Raw genomic sequence first — 19,849 nt, forward strand, 5'->3', positions numbered from 1 at the left:
ATCGGAACATGACATCCCGACTTTTGATTATGAAATGAAATTATATTTCTTTATGAAATGTTTTGATAAATATCTATTTTATCATGTTTTGTTTTTGGGAACAAATTCCGCATCTCTTTTAAAATTAAAAGGATTTACTCTGAAAATGTTTAAAAAGCATAAATGAAATCGGTCTTTTCTGGCCAAGATTTTGGGGATGTCACAAGTTTTTTCATCAAAAGGATGGAATTTGTTGGAGGAATTTGATTGAAACATACTTGATAGGCATGATTGCATTGATCTTGAGAGAAAGATGATTGCAAATATATATCAGTTCTTTTAGTAAATGATCTAAAAAAAATTTTGATACTAGTTGTTTGTCAGTTACTTTTGCAATCACATGATTATGTCACATGGAATTATCTTAGAAATTGATTTTTTATCGATCAAAAACATATCATGAATACAAAGAGAATAATGAGACACGCCTCGATTGTTTTGCAAACAATTTAAATCCTTTATGAAATCTCTCAAAAAATTCATGCTAAATCTTACTAAGAAACTATGTACAACAATGATTAATACTACATAAATACTAATCTTGTCAATGGTAAAACAATCTCGTACAAATAGTGAGTCTTTTATCGTAATCTAGAACCACTTGTCTTATCCATATCTTATATTTACACTTAAAGCAGACTCTATCTTTATATCGTCATATCTTCATAAGTTTGTTGGCTAGGTTGTTGTTAGGTAAGTCTCTAATGTTGAGATGTCCAAAACTTCAGGAAACTTCTAGTTGTCAAGCCATATTAACTATCTACGTATGCATATTTTTATTTGGCCCTTGTTGCAACACTCTGTCAGCTCATACTTAACAAAAGATGACAACCTAGAGTATATAATTCTTGACCATCACCAAATCATTGGGTTTGACCCTAACAACTTTCTCTACTGCTACTTTTGTTTGCTTTAGGATAAACTTTATCCATTAAATCCTTCCTTTACCTAGATGCTTTCCTAACTAGAAATTTGACATATGTTTGAGGTTGTAATACATATTTGAAAGTTGTGATTACAATGTTATTGGTATTCTCGAGTGCATTGAACGTTGTATTATTGAATCTTTTTACTCATGTGTGGGTGGAATCATAGGCTATGTTATGGGAAGGTGGGTCAATTGACCCACCTAAAATTAAAAGGTTTATGACAGGTCATATACAAAAAAATATTTACGACCTATCTTAAATATTTTGAAGGACCTATCTTAAAGTGTTTGGTAAAAAAAGAAGAAAAAAAGATATAAACTAAAGACAATAAAAGGCATATCATAAGTGGGATTAAGTAGTCCCACATTAACTCGAAGAAAACAATGGTTAAGGAGTTTTCTATTATAAATATGTACAACATAAGCTTGCTGATGTCTGGTTTAGACCGATTAACATCAAATAAATTTTTCTTTTAGTAAAAAAAAAGTTTAAGGAATAACTTATCCGGGCTCAGTCATTTCAACAACAATTTTTATACATGCTAAAACAGTTATTTTTCTTCGTGAACCGAATCGATTGAACCTATTTTTTTAACCAATCCGACTTTTAGTGAACCATGTGGTTTTCCTTTCTAAACTCGCCACTGGGTGGAATCATATTATTTTGGTTTGCATCCAAATATTTATTGGTTATCGGTTTTATACTTACTTTGTTGCACAAAATCGCTTATTAATTCTTCTCTATAAAAGTCGGTTGAAGTCTATAATTCTTTCATTTAGTAGGATCTTATATAGTAATTGAGTCGATCAGGATAGTGTCGTTGGAAAAATGAACATCAATATTTTTTCTAGATAGTATACATCCATCATTCACTTGTAGTTCTATATATATGATCATCTAGATACTGATTCCTTTGATTTTTTTAATTTTTTGAAAATTCGTTTGCGACCGCTTGTAATTTATACTATCCTATTATTCTTGAAAGAGGTGATTGTTAGACCTTAAGTGTATAGTTTTGTGTACTAGTGTTCACATGTTCCCTCCCTATTAGTGGTGTATGTGTATACTCTTTTGGTGGGATCATGTATGTGTTGTAGGTTTTCCCTGTTTGGTGGGTATGTTTGTTGTCTATGGGTATGTTTGTTGTCTAATTGTTATCATGAAATTTTGGATGTTTGGAAATCCAAAAATTGGTCTGTTTAGTGGTATGTATGGTTGAATATTATGTGGTAGGTAATGTTCTAGAGTTAGCCTTATCATGTTTTGGTATAACATCGATACAAAATTGTTTATGTTGGCAACTCCTTGGTATGTTGTTCACTGGAGGATTTTGGTGACATCATTCTTCGTGTATAGTTTTTAGTTTTGGTGATCTTGTGCTTGTCTTTGATGGCATATCTGCAACCAGTGAGTTTTGTCATTATAAATTTAGTTTTTGTCCCTTCTTGAAGCCTATGCTTCTTGACCTTTTATTGTTTACCCCGATCTTGGTTTCATGCATTGATCAGTGTCTTGTTTGTTACCATGTAACACGTGTACGGAAGACATCGAAGGTATGCTTGTTTATATTGTTTATGTTGTTGTCGGTTGGCATTGAAGGTATGCTTCTAGTATTGTTAAATTTTGTTATGATAATTTTTGTGTCATATTTTTTTCTAGTGGAGTTTTATTAATGACGTAGTGATGCCATATCAATCTCCACCGGTCTCTGTCTTTGGGGTTGGAGTACATCTACCGAATCAAGCGTAGTACTTAAAGACAACATAAGATAGGCTAGGAGTATTGTCAGATTGTCCATGATATTTTGATGCCTAAATTAGAGTCGTGAGGTATTGTAAAAGTGTGTATGAGTGGGGTTAAGAGAGAGTATGTATGTATGTATGTGTGTGTGTATATATATATATATACACACATACATATATATATATATATATATATATATATATATATATATATAGGAGTAGGATCAAATGAGAACATCAAAAAGGTTGAGAATGCGAGAACACATCTACACCATCTAAACATTCAGATCTAAGGTTATTATCAAACAAACCATTTATGTAAATTATGAAATTGATTGGTATTAAAGTGTAACTTTAAAATAGTGAAAATGGTATAATAGTAATTCATTGTTTATTGAATTCCTATAACTTCTCACTAATTCCTTTCAATTGTCTCTATCTCTCTCTCTCTCTCTCTCTCTCTCTATATATATATATATATATATATATATATATATATATATATATATACCTAGGGCACGTCTCTATCTCTCAGCCACTTCGAATCGAACCCTCCTACCGCCATTGTCAACCTTTCTATCGGTGTCATTATCTCCATAGAAATCAGAAACTTATGTCGCCATCATCGACATTATGAACATCGTTTTAGGTAAGCTTTAATTCGGACTGAGATCGAGAAGGGAGATAGTGAAGCAGCAACGTTTGAGGCATATTGCGGTGGTACTCGGGTAGCCCAACGAGCAGACAACAACCCAATGGTGGGAAGTTGTGATTAACACTCTTGTTCGTGTTACTCTTCTTCTAGTTCATGTTTTGATTTTTCTGATGCTATTTTCTTAATTTTTTATATTATTTTCACAATTTGTTGTTATTAAAATTATAAGTGATTTATAAATGATTATAGGGAAGATGCATTAAAACCCAATTGGGATTTACTGTTATTAAAATTATATTGAGGTGGTTTAGCGATCACAAGTGAGGGTTTTGGGTTTGAATTGGGATTTTTGGGTGATGCACTAAAACCCAATTAGAAATTTCATTGGATTTAAATTGTTTACGTTTTACCGATTACAAACATAAGTGAATAATGATCTGATTGTTTAAATCTGAAAATGTTAGTCGATAACACGCTGTGAATTAGGTCGATGATAGTATGCTTGAAATGAGATTAAAAGAAAATTTCATATTCCTTTTTGATGTTTTTTCCCTTTTTATCAATTTGTTTACTGTTATCTGGAAAATCAACTTGCTATTAGTTTGAAATGGATGAAATAATGATTCCTATTTAGCTAATATGATTCATTTGTTCAATTTCCAATTTCAAGTATAGATTGTTTTTTCTTCTACATTATTCCTGTTCATAACTTTCTCTTCCACAGTGAATGTCATATCTTTCGGCATGTTTATCTCTCCCTCGTAAGTCCCTTTACTTTTGATTAATGTTATTATGTATTCATTCATTATTAAATTTATTATACTTAATTTTATTGATTGGTTGTAGGTTCTATTCATACATGAATATACCTCTATTCACACATGAATATAGTTTTATTTATATATTTTTATGTATTTTATATTTTGTTCATGTTTGAACATGTTTTTCTAAATCTTTTTCATTTACTTAATTGTTAATTGTATTTATTTCTTTATTTGACGGTGTGCAGAAAAAATCGAGATACTTCTACAATGGAATGTCGGAGTGCTAATATACAAACAAACACGACAAAGTGGAAAAGATCTTGCTTTATTCATTTATGATTAGAGAATAATAGTTTTATTATAACTTTTGTTTATGTTCTATTCATATGTGACTATAGGAAAATAGATATTTATTACATTGTAACTTTTTGTGTTATTATTTATGAATAGATGTATAATATATATCTAATGTGTTTTATTTGTTTATGTTTATAGCTGTATTGTAATTTTTTCTATATAAGTTGTGTTATATTTGTTTATTATTATAACTTAATTCATCTATTCATTTACGTTTACAACCAAACTCATATTTAATTACATATATGTTTTATTCTTATATGATTACACATATTCTGATTAAATGATGAACTCATCTATATTTTTGATAGATTGGTAAAAAAAACATTTTTTAATCAAGGTAAAACGTTTTTTTAAATAATATTATTGACTAAAAGTAGATTAAATACATTTCTAATATTTAGGTAAAAAAAAATAATCAATTACATAACATCGCATGATTTTAGGAGTTATTAAGTATCCATATTTAATTACATCGTAAAATTCCTTTTATACCCTTATGGAATTATTGGTCTAAAATTGTTCTTGCGTTCTTAACTTTTTAGGTGTTCTCATTTGATCATTTCCTATATATATATATATATATATATATATATATATATATATATATATATATATATATATATATATATATATATATATATATATATATATATATAGAGAGAGAGAGAGAGAGAGAGATAGAGAGTGAGTGAGTGAGAGAAGGAGAGAGAGAGAAAAAAAAGAGTTAGGTTAAAATGTATCTACTATCTATTGTGTGTATGTAGCATTGATTCTGGACCAATCATTTAAGTTGCTTTAAGAAAGTTATTAATGCATATTAAATGCTGAAGATTTAATTAATACTCATTACATCTTTAACATGTAATATGCATTAATTATTTTTATAAAATAACTAAAATGATTGGTCCATAATCAATCCTACATGCACACAATAGATAGTTAAAATACAATAACATAACCCTATATTGCATCATGTACAATGATTTTATGCTTTGAAATCTAATCCGGTCAACATTAAACATATAGAAATAAGTAAGAACTCGGTCAACATGAACGAAACAATCAAAATCTAATTTATAGTAAAATATTAAAAACGTGACAATAAATTATGGATTAAAGTAACAAATATATTGATCTTAATGAGAATGTCAAACACAATTTGACTCGGTCTGCATTCCTATCCCACCCAACAACCTCGCCACTGTATCTCAAGTTTTGAATTGGTCATTTAATCCGTGCATTAATCCAGGAAAAAATCTCTCAATGATGGCCATCTTCCCCTATATCAAGCGCTATTCGTCTCTTAGTTGAACTATTTATCCCCATCTCAAATTACATATTCAATTCCATTTAGCATCTACGTAGCCTTTCTCTCTCAATCCCATTGCATCCTTTCATCCTCCCAATCATTTTAAAAACACCCACCCCCTTTAGTCCTTGATCGATTTATGTTGAATCCAAGTGTTTCTCCCCTCATCCGCCTTCATAATCTGGACAGTACGTGCCAATCTATATCACTAAGTTCACATTCACCGGATTTGCAAATACACAAAGATGAACAAAATGTATGATTTTAAACCCTTATAATTGTTTATCTCCCTCTTATTTTTGTTTACGTTCATAAATTTTGTGATTAGGTCATGACAGAATCCTCATAATTTAGAAGCTGAGGTATTTGGTGTTCAAATCTATGGAAAAGTTAGCACGTGAGAGTTTTAATGGTTCCGACAAGGCAGGGCCGGTCCAGACGGTGGGCAACCCGAGCGACCGCCCAGGGCCCACGTCTCCAGGGGGGCCAAATTTTTTGGGATATGTAGTGTGTGTGTGTATATATATATATATATATATATATATATATATATATATATATATATATATAAATTAACACATACATGATTTTTTGGGTCTAAAGTTGGTTCAAACTCAAACTAGCTCAAAAGATAAACAATTTAACTTGCTTGTTATTGCTAATTGTACGCATTTATAGTGAAGAATAAATGATATTTTTTTGAATCTTTATGATATTTGTCTTTAAGGGTCCTTTTTTCCTTTTCGCTCCAGACCCCATATACGTTTGGACTGCCCTGCGACAAGGTCAGGCAAGTTGTTGTTGTCCTCTCTTCTACTATCTCTCAACTATATCTTACTTGAAATCCTCTTACTATACATTGAACTTCATCTCTTCACTCATGATTTTTTGTTAAAATATTTTCTCTCTAGGTCATAGAGAAGCAAAAAGTGGTCAATATGGCTTACATGCAAAATCAACATGGTGTACTGGGATGACAAATACGGAATGGAAAAACCTAGCAACTCATGTTTTTGGAAGAAAAAATTAGCAGCTCATGTTGTTTGAAGACTAACTTCAGGTAACTTATTTAAAGCATTAAAATACTTTAGTGACTGTTTGTATACATCATTAATGGGAAAAACTAGCACTTAATTAAATGTTAGAGGGACAGGAATATTGTTGGAATGTTTATCAGTGTATACATCACTTAATGGGAAAAAATAACCCCTTAATTAGTGTGTGTGTGTAATGTATCTATGTATGTATAATTTTTATCTCTATATATATGTCGGTCTCAAAACCATTTGGAAGGGGACATTCACCTACACGATAATACACCGTTGGTAATAATTATATATGTTAACATGACCTTTTTTTTACTACCGTTGATTATTAAAATTTTAAGATTTTTTTAGTAATTTAGTCTCGAAAAAAAGTTAATAAAAAGAACTTATATATTTTGTAGGGTTTTTAACTTAGTATTTCATTAGTACTTTGCTGGTGATACTTGCTGGAATTGCTCCTAAAATCTTGATTAATGAGTTGAAGAAGATTCTCACTGACAAGGGCCACACCTATGGTTGAGTCCATGTGAAACAAATTTGCCAAACTCTAAAAACTAAACCCTCACATTGTAGAGTTATTGACTTAGCTCTTCAATGTTTTGTTTGTGGTGATGTTTTTAAATAATTTATAGACATGAGCCTTAGGTGCAACAAGGTCCTAATGTTCAGAAAAAGAATGTCGAAGATTTGCTCTTTGCCTTAGCTATTGTAAGCTTTCAAGTAGCTGATATAAGGTATCAATCTGATGTGATGGGTTAGGCATGGAAAAGAAAAAAGAAAATTGTCAACCAAAATCATTGTAAAGATGAAACAAAGAAAGAACCATATGACATATGTTCCCATTTTATAACCCATAATTAGGGTTATAAACGAATCAAACAAACACGAACGGTGCTTGTTCATGTTCGTTCGTTTAGGTTAACCAAACAAATAAACGAATGCCAACGGTTAAACGAACGAGTTTTCTTGTTCATGTTTATTCGTTTAACAAATTATATTGTTCATGTTCATTTGTTTATGTTCGTGAACATGCTAAACGAACAAAGATAAACAAACTTATTTCTGAACATAAATGAACATATAATATAGTAATTAGTAATGTGATCAAACACAATTAAACATATATGAAAATAAAAAGAACTTATATAAACGAACATAAACAAACATAAACGAACGTTCACAAACATAATTGAACGAACAAGACCATTGTTCATGTTCGTTTTTTTAACTAAAAGAATAAGAATTTATGCTCATATTCGTTCATTTATTAAATAAACTGTAACACTCAAAAAAAATTCAAGCCAATTTAAACTTTTCAAAAACAACCCAGTTTCGTTAAATTATTACAAAAAGGTTTTCAATACAATTATTATCAAAGTCTTCCCAGAACCCTATCGTAAAACATAACATGAGGAGCGGTACGATCACGCATTCGCCTTGCCACGGTCTCCTGAAGTACCTGAAAAACATTAAACTACATCTGTAAGCCTGAAAGCTTAGTGAGATACCCCCAAAATACCAACGACATATACCACGCATAACATATCATAACTGAACAGAACAGCCATGCACTTCGGGTCTACTGTGTGACTGGTCCGCCGCACCGGGCCTTCAGTCCACCTGGTCCACCCTCCGAGTCTAGCTATATCCCTCGAGTATGCAGTGTGGTCGGTCCGCCGGCATCGGGCCATCAACTCACCTGGTCCACTCTCTGAGTCTACAATATGACTGGTCCGCCCGCATCGGGCCTTCGGTCGGCCTAGTCCACTCTCTGAGCCTCGACACGTCTGGTCCGCCCTCATGGGGCCTACAGCCTATCCGAACCGCTCGTTGGGCCTTCGGAATAACCGGTCCGCCCTGGGTATGTTGGCCTACAGCACAAAGCAGGACCCGCCTCAACCCAACCCTAGTCAAACAACCATGTGCACATAAACATACAATCATATAACAATTCACATCCAATCAAACCGATCTAGCAGATCACATAACATAACATACTCTAAACAGGATACCGACCTAACCGGCCACTAGCATAGCATCATCCTATATACCATGATACCGACCTTAACCAGGTATCTAACATATACCATCCTAACTACCAGGATGCAAACATAGCAAAGCAACAACATAACAACAATACCCGGATTACAATCCTAACTACCAGGATGCAAACTCGCCGAGTCCCTCAACTCTGAAAAGTCTCATCTCAACTCACTGAGTCATCCCTAGACTCATCGATTTTTAGCTTAACCAGAAAAGGCTAGGACCTCAAAACCAGACTCGCCGAGTCCAAGAACAGACTCGCCGAGTCCAAGGCTATCTTCAACCAACTCGCCGAGTTGTTCTTCCAACTCGTCGAGTTCCTGCCCACCTTCATGCAACTCGCCGAGTACACCCTTGTGACTCACCGAGTACCCCTAGATCTTAATCCATACAAAAGCTAACCATGGACTCGTCGAGTTGGTCTTCCACATTTACACTTTGAACCCTGAACTTGCACTCCTGAACTTGGGATGTTACATAAATGAATTTTCCGCCGAACGGTTATCCATAATCAGATCATGATAACTAACTATTTACAACTTGAAAGTTTAAAACAAAAGTTTAACATACTTAAAATTGTATCTCGGGCACCCCACTTCGAATTGATAAATTAATAGTCAAAAGATTTTATTATTTGATCTCTTCTTATAATTATTGTGTTAATACGTCCAAATGCCTTCTATTTATTTGTCCAGAATAGGATTTTCTCTCACTTTTTTTTCTACTTTCATTTCTTCCTTGCCTTGAACGATTTCCTCGGCTATTGCAGCAATGTTAAAACTAAACTTATTATAAACATATAACTCTCAATAATATTATTTCCCATTTTTAACTTTTAACTATATAACGTTAACTCTATTCATTTTACAGAGTTCTTTTCATTTCTATTGAATACAATTTTATTCCTAATTAAAAGTATACGATCAAATTCAAATATAAATTAAATAAAAACGGGAAAATGAATTTCCCTATCTAATAAAAAAATACTTTTATTCTTCTATTAACATGTGTCATCTTATTAAGCCTTCTAATTAATACATATTTTATTCTCCTTTCATCATATGTCATCATGTTATATCTCCTAATTAATACATCTCCTAATTAATACATGACATTTGTAAACTTATTCATTCTCCATTTCAAATTTCAAAATTAAATTTTTTCATTCTAATTATATTAAATTAATAATATTAGAATAAAAATTAAAATAAAATTAATACAAATTATAAAGTGATATAATTTTAGATATTTATTTAAGACAATGATTAAAATTTATATAACTAAAAAAATCTCTTAATTAATAATTTATTTAAAATAATTAATTAATAATTTTTAGTTTTTATTTTAAAAGTTTAATTAATTATATAACCATAGTTCCCACAAATTATAAACTAATCTATTCATAAATTTATAAAAATACAATCTTACAAAATAAAACCTCTTTTATCGGCGGATGTTATCAATCTCTAAAAAAAAGGTTAATAATAACTTTCACGTGCATAATTTGAGATTTACGTTTGATTTAGTAATCAACTTAAAAAAACAACTTAAGAGACAATTCATATGTTCTCATCAAAGGCTTTGAATGGTGTGCAAGTAGTTGACAAATACTCCGACGACTTTGCTCCGATTCAAAGCAAATAATTGCATAAATCTAGGCCCTCATTTACATAAGCATTGTGGCAAAATTTTGAGGCACCAACATCTACTCCCCTAACATCTAAAAAAAAAACATATTCCAAACACATCTAACAATCTAAAGTGTACAATGCCCAGAAGTTCTATTCATCGAATCCTTGTGATCACTTTCATATTTCATGTATAATCCACAATTACTATTCGAATCCGATGAACAGACCTTCTGTAATCTGTACGGAGGTTCACAACCTTGATACGATTTCATGGGTATCAAATTTGATCTACTTGAAGCCCTGACTGTTGTATAATTATAATCAGGAGTGGTGCTATAAAGTGTGTTGAAGATTGAAGAAATCGGATCGTTGTCTGTATAATCAATGGTGCTGAATGAGTCACGGGTGCTTTCTGTAGTGAAAGATGCGTCGTCTGAGCTTGTGAAGATTGACCAATCGCTTGATGCTGCATCGGAAAAATCGGTACGTGGTGGGGGAATGTTTTGGGTTGTGATTGGTTGGAATGCTTTTGGTTGTTGATTTATGGTTGGTTTTGGAGCTTTTGGGATTCGGTGTTTTTCGGAGATGGAGGAAGGTTTTGGTTTTGTGGAGTAGGGTTTTAGGGGACGAGGGGATGATCTGCGCATAAAAAAATATATATATTGGACATTTTAATCAAGTAAGTTGGTTGGATACTGTGTTTGGTGTGTATTGGACTGAGACTGTGTTAATGAAGCAGACAATATTTTGGTACGTGTGTTTGGGGTGTTGTAAATTGTATCGTAGGTAATGAATCGTATTTTTCTTTATAAGGATGGATGCCCAAAGCGTACAATATCTTTGTATGTTTGGGGTGTGGAAAAAAAAAACAAAAATCTAAAAATTGTAACCGAAAACCAAACCGTTGTGAGAACAACGGTTTGGTTTTTTGGTTTTTACGAAAATTAAAAACCGAAAAAACCAAACCGAACATATATTTTTGTTTTTATAAAAAGTGTTCGGTTTGGTTTTGGTTTTTACAGATATAAAAACCAAAAAAACCAAACCGAACATAAATTTTGGTTTTTACAAAAACGGTTCGGTTTGGTTTACATATATTAAAACCAAACCAAACATAAATTTTGGTTTTTACAAAAATTGTTCGGTTTGGTTTGGTTTGGTTTGGTTTGGTTTTTACAAATATAAAAACCAAATAAACCAAACCGAACACAAATACTCAAAATGGCTTCATTTTGAGTTGTGTATCAGTTAATTAATTAACTACGTTAAAACTAAAACAATTAACATGCATTTAAGGTTTCCATTTAATTATTAAAATAAAGGACATGCATTTACGTATGCTTGTATTATTTTCCAACAAACAAAGTTTTAATTACAAAATAGATAAATTACCTCATGTAGAACAATATATACGCCCCTTCTGACATCACTTGAGTCACAGACACCGGTTGAACATGTGTGTCATCTATCCTAAACCAATTGCCTCGAAGATCTTTCACATATGAAATATAATGACCCGAAAAAGACGCATTCATTGTGTCTAAATGAACAACAACTCCATAAAGCATGTAAAGTGGAGGCACATCATCTGTCCCAGTCATAAAAGGAATCATATCCAACATGTCCGGAAATGTAATACACTTATTTATCTTCCCATAACTCCCCTCCTTAAAAAAAACAACAAACTATCATTAAAAAACATGTCACATACATACATTACCTTATTTTACGCTAAAAAAGTCGAAAAGAAGTTAAAAAGTTACCTGAAATCTCTTCAAGACAATCGTTAGAATGTTTGGAGCTTCTTGAATTGCTAATTGTTTTTGTGCTCGAACATATGCCGCACACCTTTTAATGGGAAATCAAACGTGTTATTATATTTACATTTTTATATAATCTTACTTTTGTTTCTTTTTGTTTTGTGTATTATTTATAGCATTCTAGTGATAAATCTTTTCATGTTAGTATATGAATATAATTTTGACAAACCTTCCACATCGATACATGTTTTCTCCATCTAAATCCTCAGGGCTCGTGAATTGAGTCAATGCATCTTCTAATGATTCAACCCACCCGAAAATCTCTAATGTAAGATCCATTATGTTTTCATATCTATCGGATTCACGATGACATCTTAAGCACTTGACCTAGTTTTCATCGGAGCAAACTCGGTGAAATTGTTTAAAATAGAAAAAAGGGTTAAATGTGAGAAATAACAATGTATGTTTTTCATATATTTGTGTATTATAGCATATCCTACTTTAACTTCCTTTCCTTTTTGCTACATACGATTGGTAGATTTTTTGAAGTGATGAAATGAAAGTAGGATGCTATAATACACAAATATATGAAAGTGATTGCTATTTCTTGCATTTAACCCTAGAAATTGTTTAAAATAGAAAACAAGGCTAAATGCAAGAAATGGGTATTACTTTCATATATTTGTGTATTATAGCATCCTACTTTCACTTTTATATTATTGCATTGTACTTTTCTTCTAAAGGTATTGCACTTTGTAAATGGTAGATTTTTCAAAGTACAATGACATAATAGAAAGAAATAAAAGTACGATGTTATAATAAACAAATCAATGAAAGTAAAAGTACATAACTATTTTATGAATTTAATCCTAGAAGACAAATGTAAGAAATATGTTTTCCAATTCCACCTTTGATCGTAGTTGTCCCCCAAACGTATGTTGAATAAAAGTCGTTTCTTGCAATTTGGGATGAATTGCATCTTCTCCACCCGAACCCTCAAGACATATAGATTGCATCGAGGTAACTAAAAGCCTAAAACCAAAAAATACAAAATCAAACATAATTCAAAGGGTGAAAACGTAATTTTGAGCTTTCGACATACCTTAAAAACTCATGAGCATCTTCTTGACTCCCATCACCAATTTGGTTATTAACATTCCGCATATTCACAAGAATTCTACTAAGTGATAGTGGCTCTCCATTGTCACGTAACATTAATACGTGATGCTCAAGTTCACATATAAGACACCAACTTTTTGCACAACCTTAAATACAATAAAGAATAATTAGTGAATATATTTTATTGTTTTGAATTTTGATTGAAAAAGTAATTTGGAGAAAATATTTTTTTTTTGAATTACAAGCTCGAGAATGTGATCGGCGAAGTAAATAGATGGTCAACGGCTTCGTGGAGGTCAAACACTGCAACACTGCGTTTGCATAGCAACTGCAAAACGAGTAGAATGGCAAAATTGTTTTTAAGTTATTTAGAGTACATAATGAAAATGGTCCCTATGCTTTTTGACTTTACCGTGTTTAGTCCAAAATTGAAATATTTTTCGCTTTTGGTCCCGTGGAGTTCGTGATGTAGATTTTTATTTTAAGGTTTCATATTGATTTTGGTCTTTTATGTCAAGGTATCATGGACGAACACGGATATGAAACCTTGAAATAAGGACCAAGATTGAAAAAAGATTCTAATTTTGGACTAAACACGTTAAAAGTCAGAAAGCAAAGGGACCACTTTGTAATTTATTCTTTACTATATTTGATAGTTAATGAAATCTTTCGGGGCATGTTTGTTACAAGAGAATTCGAGATTGGATGAGCTTTCTAGGGCTATTTTCGATGATGATGAATACAAGGGCATTTACATCTTTCGCACATAAGAAATATTGAAATTCAGTCTTTGTCCCACCTTTTTGAGTGGAACAAAAAATTCAAAAGGGTGGGGATAAAGACTCACTTTCAATCTTTCCTTATGTGAAAAAGACGTAAATGCCCTTGTATTCATCATCATCGAAAATAGCCCAAGAAAGCTTATCCAATCCCAAATTCCCTTGTAACAAACTCAGTGTAACTTTTGATTTATACATACACACACACACACACAATATGCAAAGTACCTATTCCCACAATTTACAAGCCCTCTTGGCAACAAATCAAAAGCTTCATATCGGAAGAACTTCACAAATTCTTCATATGGAAATAGCATCTAACATTACAAAAAGAAATCATTTAACCATATTTACCATATAAACAAAATGATAAAAGAATTCAATGATTTGATATTGAATTATTAAAATGAACTTACTTTTACTTTCTTATGTTTCTCAGTATTAGCTTCCACTCTATCATGCTTTGAAGACCTCTTTAAACCAATCATCTTCATGAATCCCTTATTGCCTTCATGAAGAGTGTTCATGTTGATGTCCCCATGTCTAGAATCATCTGCATCACATTACATATATGAATATAACATTGTAAAATAATTGATATGAAATGAAAAATATAAGATTTAAAATTGCACCTAATAATACATCAGCAACTTGATCCATACTTCCCCTTTCATAATCTTTCAACACTTTCACTGATGATTTTGTTGATTTATGCAATTTTGTATTACTTTTCTTTGCTTGGCTTCTTTCAGAACATTTTGTTGTGTGAATCTCATAATCCGCATTTGATTCAACTTTTTCAACATCTAATAAATTTGTCCCATTTTGAGTTGACTTTTCAGAGTCAAATTTACTCGTTGTATTACACGCATCCACATTACTTTTTTCTTGAATGTCATCTTTAGATAGCACAAGATGACCCCGTTTCTAATAAAATAATCAGTATTTAGTAAATATGAAAAACAAAAAACAAAAACCCAAATATATTTTCTATTAAAATATAAGAATTAAGAACCTTATATCGAGTAAAAGTTCCCTTTGATGGAATACTATCATATGAAGTGGAACATGTTTCTCCAGATGATTCTATTGTAACACTCTCTTCTTTTCTTGCTATTTCTTTGTTGAATTTGCAAGAATTATCATCTGAAAACGGTTTTTCATGCTTGAAATTGGATTCAGAAAATTGTGAATCCGATTTTTCATTGAATTCATCAACAGATTCTTCATTTGAAGCTGAGTTTGGAGATGCACAACTGCTGTTGTACTCCAAGAATTGACACTCTTGTTTGTGAACTTGCCTCCAATGAATTATTTGACACTTTCCAGAACTACAAGAATAAAAAAACTCCAATTATGTTTCAAAGAAATAGCAATGTACTTTTATTTATTTGTATTACAAAATTTCTTATTAAATTAAAGTGTCACACTTTTAAAAAATCACTCGATTATTATTCTTTTTTGTTATTGTAGGAGTAAAAATTGTTTTATATTTGGATGAAACTAACAAATGAATTAAAATACATTGTTATTTCTTGCATTTAACCTTTTCTTTTAAAGGCTAAATGCAAGAAATATCGACATACTTTTGCTAATTTGTCAATTATATGATTTATATTATCCTGCTTCCATTTGTTTCTATTACATAATTACAACATTCCACTTCCAACTTTTTTTCTTTTTAAAACATTAAACTTTAAAAAACCTACACAATCATCACATTACACTTCCAATTTTTTTTCTTAGGGTTAATCTCAAAAAAGACCTTATATTTTGTGTTTTTTTTCCGGATTAAACCTCGGATTTACTTTTCGCCTGAAAAAGACCTTGTATTGTTTCATTTTTTCCGAAAAAGCCCTCAACTTTTTTACTTTTTCTCGAAAAAACCTCACATTTAACAATTTTTTTTCGAAAAAGACAACTAAAAGTGACAAATCGGAAAAAATAAAAAAATACAAAGTCTTTTTCAGGCAAAAAGTAAATCTATCCAAAACAGACACAGAATATAAGATCTTTTTTGAGATTAACCCTTTTTCTTATAGCAATTAAAAACTTAAAATTTCTTTCTATAGTGACAACATTTCCCATAGCACAATGTTTCAATAGAAAGAAACAAAAGTAAACTACTTTCCAATTCCTTTTTCTACAATCTTTCTTAAAGATTCTTGATATCAAACATACATTACATACCAATATCGAACTGATTTGCAACGAGAGCATCGAGTTTTAGCTTGAGCAAAACATTTAGCACATTTATGAACCGAATTGTTGGATTTTGACATGGGAACAACAACAACAGGAATAACAACAGCAGCAGCAGCAATAGTAGTAGTAGTAGCCATGGATGATGATTCTACTTGAAAAGCTTCTTCTGCAGCAATTTGAGCAAGCTCATTTATCCTCTCTTTCTTTTTAGAAGAGTCACTCCATTTTCCTAATAAGATGTAAGCAACAAGAGGAAGCACAACCAACACCAAAAACAAGGCTGGCAAGTCTGTTTCCCTTGGCTGGAGCATGTCCCCACCAGCATACTCATGTCCTATTCAAAGTTTAATCTTATAAATTAGTGATTTCACTTCAAAAAAAATTTCATGTGTTTCTTAAGGGATGAATTGATCATGTTTTGATGTTTGTGTCGATATAGGTTGTGTTTGGCGTACTAGTTGAAAACCTAGCTGTTAGCTGAAAAGCTAACTGTTAAATAAAAAGTTAGCTGATAGCTGACAAGCTAGTTGTTAAATAAAAAGTTAGCTGATAGCTGAAAAGTTAGTTGTTAAATAAAAAGTTAGTTGATAGTCGAAAAGTTAGTTGTTAAATAAAAAGTTAGTTGATAGCTGAAAAGCTAGTTGTTAAGTAAAAAGTTAGTTGATAGATGAAAAGCTAGTTGTTAAAATAAAAAGTTAGCTGATAGATGAAAAGCTAGATGTTCAAATAAAAAATTAGTTGATAGATAAAAAGCTAGTTGATAAAAAATGATGTTTGATAAAAATAACTAAAAAGTTAGTTGAAAGATATAAAGTGACTTAAAATGGCATTTAATAAAATGTGTTTCTATAACTAATGAATGGGTATATTTGGAAAATTATGAAAAGGGACCTAAAAAGCTAGTCCAGGTAGTTTTTTAAAAAGCTAGCTTATAAGCTACTTTTAGCTTGCCAAACATGACAATTTAAAAAGCTCAAAAAATAAACTAGCTTATCAGCTAGTTGTGATACGCCAAACACAGCCAAAGTCTTGAATATTTTATACATAAGGTTTGGTTCTTTTAACATGAGAATAGGTAGGTGGAAAAAATAAGGGCGAATAGGTAAATGGTAGGTGTTTTATATATAACTTGTTAATTCAATGTAACCAGATTAAGTCAAAAAGAAACAACCATTTATAGCTATCCAGATTAAGTGCTTAACTCATAAAGCTTATTTGAGTTAAAAAGAAAAAGGCACTTTGATAAAAAAAAAAATAATAATAATAATAATAATAATAATAATAATAATAAATAAATAAAAAAGAGCTAATAACCACTAGCTTATAATACATGTCAATAAAATCACACTTTATAGGTATCTTTTTCGCATCTATTACAAGTTTAATCTTAGGAATTAGTGAACTAATCTCAATTTTCACAACAACAATAAAAGAAAGAGCTATAACTCCTAAGTGGTGCACAAAAAAAGTATGTAACAGAACTTGAAATTCATATAAATCTTAGAAGAAATAGATCGATAACAAGAATAAAGTTTATATATTCAAGCAATGACTTCACTTGCTTTTCCCTTTTTACCCTTTTGAGTTAAGCATTTAGGGAAAAGTGGAAACTTTGATCATATTAAGGAAAGAATTAGAAACACAAACAAAATCATATTGAAGGCGTTTCTATATGTATAAATTGTATCGAATCAAATGACACTACAATTTCTTAAAATGATGAAACCCTAAATTCATTCAACAACATATAAAAAGAACCTTCAAATTTGTTCAAGTTTAACAAGGAAACTTAGAATTAGTTAAAAGTTCAACAAGATTTTTGGCATACTCTGATCTGGGCTATAAATTTTTTCTTCGATAAAATTAAATTCCCAAGTTTTTAAGAAGTTTATCGTGTCATAAAGTGCAAACAATTCATTAATCAGAAGTTGTGATTTGTGAACCTAACACTTGAATATTCACTGATGCTGCATTACGCAATCCAACAATCGCATTAAATTCCAAGGGAAGAGGAAAATCCCACAACAAACACAGAGATTTCACTGAAGTTTTTAAGAAGAAAACCTAAAAATCGATTTTTTTTACGAAACCCAGAACCAAGGAACAAATACTTCAAAAGATCAGATGGAATTAAGCAAAAATCTATAGCATTAAATCCCTGAAAAAAACCGAAACAAGCATAAACCCTGATTCTCCTCCTAAACAATGGCATTTATCAAGAAAAATACGAAAAGGAAACACAAAGTAATCAAACTTCCACGAAACCCGAGACAAAAATTCAAGAAATCAAGCAAAAAACCGGAAGATAGATTCGAATTGAAGAACCCTATACCTAAAATCGCTGAGGAAGAAGAAAGTCCGAAGTAACAAACCCGTGCTCCTCTTTCCTCTGAAAAAATCGACAGACAATGGAGAAAAGATTCCTTCTTTGGCGTCAAGAAGTCCTGTTTACACACTCTCTCTCTTTCTCTCTCTCCTGTTTACGTGAATACGTCCAAATGTTGTTGCTAACTTCATACACAGTTCACACACCTCTCAGTCTCTCACTCCCTTTTTACCACTTTGAGATTCGTGACGTTTTTATATTCTACAGAAACTGTTGTTCCAACAGCTTTGTTGGTTGTAGCGATTGTGCATCATTTTCTTATAATTAACTTCATAATATTCGGTAAAATCTTTTAGTTTTTACTTTTATTAACGATTAAGTTATAATGTTGTTTTTTTAAACATAGACATAACAAGAGTATAAGCAATTGTCTATAAAAAAATAAAAAAAAAGGTATAAAACCTGATAGTTAGTTTATATATTTGAGATTTAAGTCCGTAATTTTCAATTTTAACCGGTTTATTGTTTAGATGAAGTCATGATAGTTTTTTTTAGAGTAAATTACTGAAATTGTCCCTGTGGTTTGATCAAAATTACACGTTTGATCCCTAATTTTTTTTTGCACTCGGATCGTCCTTATGGTTTGATTTTGTTGCATTTTTCGTCCATGTGGTTTGATTTTGTTGCATTTTTGGTCCCTTACATACATAAAGTTAGGGATAAACATGCAACTTTTACTAAACCATAGGGACGAAAAACGTAACAAAATCAAACCACAGGGACGATCCGAGTGCAAAAAAAAAAGTTACAAACAAAACGTGCAATTTTGACCAAATCACAGGGACGATTTCAGTAATTTAATCTTTTTTTTAAATAAAGAAAGAGAGAAAGAGAGAGTAATATTTTACTAAATATTTGTGTATTCTATTTGTTATTTTGTCTTATAGATTGTATTATTTTTATTGTTAGTTTAATTGTATTCTTTTAGGCTGTTTTGTCTTACTAAAATATTAAAATTTGATCTAAAAATGATAAAAATAAATTAGAAATAAATAATATAGTAATGTTATGGTAAGATAATGATATTAGGTAAAGAGAAATATTGTCAATAATATTATTTATAAAACAGAAACAATGCAGTA

At 31.2% G+C, this 19,849-nt stretch overlaps 1 protein-coding gene across 1 annotated transcript; it reads right to left on the reverse strand.

Annotated features, from left to right (window-relative positions):
• Positions 1-10,383: 10,383 nt before the first annotated feature.
• Positions 10,384-18,936, reverse strand: UBP15 (ubiquitin-specific protease 15). Its single transcript, XM_078973242.1, has 13 exons — positions 18,714-18,936; positions 16,367-16,715; positions 15,192-15,507; positions 14,809-15,103; positions 14,593-14,729; positions 14,405-14,493; positions 13,640-13,725; positions 13,381-13,543; positions 13,187-13,310; positions 12,508-12,665; positions 12,282-12,366; positions 11,911-12,185; positions 10,384-11,157 (listed from the first exon to the last, which is right to left on the reverse strand). The coding sequence occupies exons 2-13, from the start codon at positions 16,690-16,692 to the stop codon at positions 10,644-10,646; spliced, it is 2,568 nt and encodes an 855-aa protein (XP_078829368.1). The 5' UTR covers positions 16,693-16,715; positions 18,714-18,936; the 3' UTR covers positions 10,384-10,643.
• Between the last annotated feature and the right edge of the window lie 913 nt (positions 18,937-19,849).

This window comes from Lactuca saligna, chromosome 9 (genome assembly GCF_052625555.1).
Source record: "Lactuca saligna cultivar CGN05327 chromosome 9, ASM5262555v1, whole genome shotgun sequence".
NCBI lineage: Eukaryota > Viridiplantae > Streptophyta > Magnoliopsida > Asterales > Asteraceae > Lactuca > Lactuca saligna.